Raw genomic sequence first — 6,503 nt, 5'->3', positions numbered from 1 at the left:
ATACATATATATATATATATATCAGAGGGCTACAGTTTCTCAGTTTCTATCTGCAATGAGCAAAAACTGGACGTACTAGACTATACTTGCATCTGTTGTGGTGCCAAGCACAATATGCTTTACATCCCTCGAGTGTTACTTGTGAAATCACATAATAGCGCAACAGACTAAAGAGTCAGCTTCATCAATCAATAAGTCAGTCTTTAAAAAACATTCCACCCATCTTTGGAAATGAAGATAAAAAATGGAGGTGATATTGAAATAAAAATGTGACCATATTTGAGAGAGAAGGAAAAAAGATGACAGATGAAGAGAAATGAGTGCGCTTTGAAATGAAATCCTTCTGCAGGGCTTCACTTTCACCATCAGATTGTTGGACTGTGATAGAAGATGTCCAGCGTAGCACATTTTTGGACATATTCAGCACATTCTGATAAATTATCTACAGCCATAAAAAGTTCCGTCTGTTACATAAAGCATAAATAACCTAAGAGTGGCGCTTTTATCTGTTTCCTGCTTCACAAAAATAAAAGCATCCATGAAACACTTTTCTTGGACAAAACTGAGTTTTTTCTAATGTCCCGGGAGGTTTTGATAAATGTAGCATGACCACCAAGGACGACAAAAAATATTGTTATTTTAATTGGGGTGATGGACCAAAAATATTATGCTACTGATGCCTCATGTCTGTCATTATATGTGTGTTATTAATACTTTCTTTGCTTCACATGATCTCTGTTTAATATAACAAAAAATAATTAATGACTAAAAGTATACAGAGGTGTGCTGTGATTGTAAATTGAAAGAATTGCTATATATGACAGCTGGGATAGGCTCCAGCTCAACTCCTTTCCCTGAATTAGAGATGGATGGATGGATGGATCGATGGATGGATGGATGGATGGATGGATGGATGGATGGACAACTGACTGACTGACTGACTGACTTATTTCACTTGAAGGTTTAGCCATTTTCAAATCCCCCAAACACTACAGCAGGATCTTGTTTTTGACTCAGTTCCAGGTTTCAGAGACATCCATTGATAGATTTCCTTGTGCACTTAGCATTATCATCCTTTTTAAAGGTGCACTTCCTGTTAAGATTTGGCTCATGGACAAATGGCTTTGCATTATATTCAAGCACTCTTTAATGTGATGCAGAATGTACACAGGTGAATCAGTAAATGCTCTATGTCCTGTCCCTGAGTTAGCAAAGCCACCCTGAATCACATTTTCACTGCCATTTTTCACAGCTGGTTTGCAGTTCCGCTACTGCAAAGACAACTTTGGCCTTTGTCAAGGATACTGTTACAGTTAGAGAGCATAATAGTTATTATACCTCTATGTTAGCTGTAAAAGTGGCTCTTTTTGAGTTTTCCTGAAAGACTTCATATTCTGGTCATCTATTTCTGATTGTAGCTACATGCACTATGACACTACAGCTTGCAAGAGTTACCTACATGAATTTTATGGCTTCATGGAGTCTTCTTGGGGTGTATTTAGTGGAAAAATCAATTGTTGTTATTTTCCTTACTATGCAATATTTTATTTGAAGATCTTTGTGGTTTCTCTCTGACCTTAAAGGTATCTAAAATAATAATGATAATGATAAATAATAGAAACTCGTTCTGAAGGACTTTAGGCAGGTCTTTGGATCTTACCCTGATGTCACAACACGTGTCACATCAGAGAGGACACCAGAGCATAAACGGGATAGGTTTTTCACTCCTTGGTGAGCGTCTGGTCATTAGCACCTAATCTAAAAGCGCCTGATGATGAAACTTTAGTCAGTGATTTGAAGGTATGATAGATGTAGAAATCTATGTGACATATCAGTTGTTTCTGGTAAACCTATGTACTGAGAATTAAATTGTCTTGAATTCTAAGTTTTAAACACCTACACAGATGAAACTGTGAAATAAAACCTTCTAAAGTGTTGAAACATATCCTGCGTCTTCTCAAAAGCGCCTGAGCTGAATTTCATGGGAAATAACAACGCAGACTAACACAATAAAGTGCCTCCTTCGTTGTGTTTAATGGTGGATATGATCTCAAGTGTCCAGATGAGTTATTCTCCTGTCTTACTCTGTTTGCTCCCCGAGGTTTCAGTGTGGTGGACTTTATTTTCCACCAGCTGTAGCGTGGTACTCTACTGCCCTCTTTCTTTACTTTCACTTAAACACCAACACAGTTGCTTGTTTGAGCTTTGCATCTGTTGGGCACGCCATCTGCTGGGCAGGGAAATCTAAGTGAGGGAGGCATCTGATACACTCAGCAGCCACTTCATTAGGTACATGTTCCTGGTATTGGGCTGAACTCCCCTTTTTGCCTTCAGAGCTGCCTTAATTCTTTGTGACAGAGATTCAACAAGGTGCTGGAAACAGCCCTCAGAGATTGTGGTCCATATTGACACAACAGCATCAGACAAGCTGCGTCCATGATGTGAATCTCCCGCTCCACCACATCACAAAGGCGCTCTACAGTGGGGCCATTCTCCTCTGACCTCCGGCCACAACAGAGCTGCCGCTCACTGGGCATTTTCTCTTTTTCAGACTGTTGTCCGTAAACCCTAGAGATGCTTGTGTGGAAAATATTCAGATCAGCCCATCTGATGCCCACAACTGTGCAAAGGTCAAATGAGCTAAATCGCTTTCTTTCCCCCATCCTGATGCTCGGTTTGAACCTATGCTTGGCTAACATTTGTGTTAATGAGCAGCTGAACAGGCGTGCTTAATGAAGGCTGGTGAGTGTATGTTCTACTATATGCAGTATGAGCCGATGTAAAGTGCACCAAGAACATTTGTGCTATACATGAGTTATCTGAACTATGTTACAGGACAGAGTATACAAAAGAAAATCGTCAAGGAGTGCTGACGTGTATCGCTTGTAACCCTTCATTTAGGTAGACGCTCAGCTCTCTCTGGCCTGCTTTTCATGTCACTGACACTATGCATTCAACCTGCTAATGTGTGCTAAATGACAAAGAGCCAAAAGCAAAGCCTGCCCTTGCCCCATCTTTCTGTTGTTGCAAGGGTAAGCGTATGAAATATCAGCCAAAGGAAGGGGGGGAGACATCTGATGTTTGCTGACTGAATCAGTCTGATTGCTCGCAGGCCTGTCACCTCATCACCAACACCAGCCTGTTAAACTCACTGCAGGCAGGCTGCACAGCTCTGACTCTGGAGTACAGTGTGGGAGCTACACACACATAAAGCGGTGCTGGTGAGAAGAGGCTCTCATAGTGTGAAGGGGAAAAACGAAGAGAAATCAGCTGCTGACATGGTTTCCGAGGCAGAAAACGTTGTTACGGCCAGGCAGCTGCCGGGTCTTATCCCTGCTTCTTTTACCGCGCTGTCTGTGGGAACTGGCTGACCATTTACTGCCACCATGTGACAATTCAGACTCCCTGCAGAGGTCAATAAGGTATCTTCCCAGACATATGAGACAAAGCTTGTTTTATTTTGGCAACCAAATTCTAATGGTTTTCACTACAGTCTTTATCAGGCCTGGGAAAAATCTGGGTCATGTTAATGAGGTTTGCAAATGTTTTCTTTATTTCATTAAGATATTTTTATGAATTAAATAATCAGTTTTGACAGTTTTCCACACTGAATGTTAGGATTGGAACTGTTGTGACAATGTGTAAATGTGCTTCTGGGGTGGACTATTAAAAATACGTTTGTTTACGAGGATGTTTGATCTCTGTGTGCACATTTTTTGGTTAGTTATGGCAACAAATAGTAGGGGAAGTCATGACCTCTTGTGTGATAAGGCTCACTCATCACATGCAGGCCTTATTCATAAAAATACAACAAAAAACAAACAGTTCATCCAAGATTTAATCAGAGGATTGCAAAAGATAATACTTTAAATGTGTTTTTTAATATCACATTTATAGTAGTCCGTTTGTTGTTCTGGTATTAGACCATGTAAAAAAACAGGACGCACACTAGAAACCTGAAAACAAAACTCTGCACTTTATTAAAAATAAAAGATGATTTTGTAGAGAATCAGTTTAATTCTTTAACCAAGCACAAATCGTTTCCTTGCATCTTTGTATTTTTAGAAAATACCACTAGAAACAACAAAAATTTACACTTTCCAGTTTATTTGAACAAGTCGGCACTCACATCTGCATGACGACCAACGTCACTGGCTACATCATCGACACAAAACACACAAATTTAAATACAGTGTGAATTAGAAACTCACTGCAACACCAAAGTTTCATAATGTCGCCACGCTACGGCACACAAACGCACATCAACTGAAAGAAAACCAAATTTAAACACTATTTAAAAGGGTTAACAGATGACTCGAATGATATGGTTTGCGTGAGATTTAAGCACATTATGGGTTTATAATGATGCTGAGAGACATCCTCAAATGTACAACAACTGAAATGTGATTAAAATAACATGACTTCGAGCTAATTGAAGCATTTTGGAAGCAAATCTTTCATATGCATTAAACATGAGGCAAAGTGTGTGTGTGTGCACACCTGCACACATCAGTCAAAACCCAAGATGCTTTCCTACAAGACAAACTCTTTGCTGAGAAGGGACTTAGAGCACTTAGCCAAATGGCAGCTTATGACAAAGCCTCTTAAAAACCACGGCTGTCCTCTGTTGACAAAAGTAATATTTTCAGAGAAAAAAAAGAAAGTCAAGAAGGCGGGCCCGCTGAGGCTGGTGAGCAAGCACACTCAGCAAGCTCCACTCCCCCCCGCCATTGCCGGGGAACACAGAGTAGTTTCAGGCTTTAACCTCGGAGCTCTAATGCAGCTCATTGTAGATGGTCTTACAATGCCCATGACCTGGGAGGGGGTGTGAGGGGAGGGGGGTGGGCTTGGATCCCTCCCCACGTCGGTCGGTCTGTCTCCTCTGGTCTTCTAAGCTGATAAGGATATGCCTTAATCATGTTTGCCCTTGCCTTTAGGCGCGCCTTCGTTCCAGGCCACATAAACAAACAAAGCCAGAACCACATGCACAGCGAGCACCGCAACAATGGCTGCGTAGAAATAACTGTCAGAGCTTGACATCTTCATCGAACCTACGAAACAGAAGCAGAGCGTTAATGGCGACGACCAGCAGCTGCATCACGGAGTTTAAAGTGTCACAAGTCAGGTTTATATTGAGGTGCTAAACACAACTTTCTCTGGCACAGAATGAAACCCAGAAAAATAAAAGCTGCAGTGGCTTGTTATGTCTTTCCATATAAACCTACAGCATCTCTGGTTGTATTCGATTATTGTGGGTGATATAAACCAGTATATTTGTCATTGTGGGTACTGGGGAGGTCGTCAAATGTGATAATTATGGGGGAAAGAGTTCCGATAAATCCCTAGATCCAGAATAAATGCACATTCTCATCTGGATTATCTTTATTATATCATCTAAAATGGAAATGTTGGTATGGAATGACAAATACTATGCTAAAAGACTCTTACTATTAGAGCTTAAAGATAAACTGACTGCTTTATTAACCTGTCAGCAGATGACCAATGATCAATAGATTTTAAAATCTGGATGATGTGCTAAGTTTACAAAATAAAGTAAAAACCCCAAGAAAATGTGACCGCAGGAACAGAGTGGAGGTAAGTCCACAATCATCCGGACACACTTCACCTTCAAAGATGTACGCCTTTGATGCGAAATACAGTCCAATGGGCACCGTGACCATGAGGATGGTGAAGAACAGCAGAGTCTTGAGGGCTGAAACCAGGGAGCTTTCATTTCTGCAAAGGAGCACAAGTTCATGAGTCAGCCGGGATCAAACCACACAGCGACGGGGGCTCTGACACGCTGACTACGGATGTGGATATGTACCCTGGTGAAAATTACATCTATGTTCCCGGATTGTGCCACATAAAAGATATGTCTCTATGGCAATGAACGGCACCGCAGAGCTCGGGTTTTCAGGTCACTGGGTATACAAGCTAGCCGTTAGCTTAGCTAGTTCGTTATACTATTTTCTCACCCTCTGAAATACTGCGGCGGTGGGGCGGAGGCGTCCAGAGATGCTTTCATAGATCCGTCCATTGCTGTACTGTAAATGAAGCGACACAACGACGAAACTTGTGCGCGAATATTCTCGCGTTTATTCTCTGTAAGCGTTGTGTTGACGGCGCTAAAATCGCTTCTTCCTGGATGGTCACGAGACTGGTCACATGATGAGATTAGACGCCAGATAGTCTCGCGATGACAGAATGTATTTGCCCGAGTAATCTGAGGATATAAAGGCTGGCTTTATCTTTCAGCAACATAAAGCATCGGTCTGTTGACTGCTGTAGAATCATGAGGGTAATTTGCAGCCCAGATGTTGGTAAAAGTAGACTATTCACCACTTTCTGTTTGGGAAAGCCTTAAAAGATTCAAGTTCATGACAGTACAAGTAGGCTATGACTTGTTTTTCCCAGAACTATTGGTGGTGGTGGAAGGTGATGATTTGAGCTTGTTTTGCATCCACAGGACCTGGGCACCAGTCATGAACTCCTCTGTATAC

General features: G+C 41.4%; 1 protein-coding gene across 1 annotated transcript; it reads right to left on the bottom strand.

Annotated features, from left to right (window-relative positions):
- Positions 1-4,090: 4,090 nt before the first annotated feature.
- Positions 4,091-6,186, bottom strand: vma21 (vacuolar ATPase assembly factor VMA21). The gene is made up of 3 exons (XM_005719694.2): positions 5,979-6,186; positions 5,627-5,736; positions 4,091-5,051 (listed from the first exon to the last, which is right to left on the bottom strand). The coding sequence occupies exons 1-3, from the start codon at positions 6,038-6,040 to the stop codon at positions 4,912-4,914; spliced, it is 312 nt and encodes a 103-aa protein (XP_005719751.1). The 5' UTR covers positions 6,041-6,186; the 3' UTR covers positions 4,091-4,911.
- Positions 6,187-6,503: the final 317 nt, after the last annotated feature.

Source organism: Pundamilia nyererei, unplaced genomic scaffold, assembly GCF_000239375.1.
Source record: "Pundamilia nyererei isolate P.nyererei 1_Seehausen unplaced genomic scaffold, PunNye1.0 scaffold00001, whole genome shotgun sequence".
NCBI classification, from domain to species: Eukaryota; Metazoa; Chordata; class Actinopteri; order Cichliformes; family Cichlidae; genus Pundamilia; species Pundamilia nyererei.
Note: the sequence above shows the minus strand (reverse complement) of the source record. Positions and strands in the feature narration are given on the sequence as shown.

What these genes read in the sequence shown, in the direction of transcription:
- vma21 (XM_005719694.2), bottom strand. Translation starts at nt 6,040, where the DNA reads ATGGACGGATCTATGAAAGCATCTCTGGACGCCTCCGCCCCACCGCCG. An exon ending in CCGCCGCAGTATTTCAGAGG is followed by an intron (nt 5,737 to 5,978) that starts GTGAGAAAATAG and finishes GCTCCTTTGCAG; the next exon opens with AAATGAAAGCTCCCTGGTTT. An exon ending in AAAGGCGTACATCTTTGAAG is followed by an intron (nt 5,052 to 5,626) that starts GTGAAGTGTGTC and finishes TCTGTTTCGTAG; the next exon opens with GTTCGATGAAGATGTCAAGC.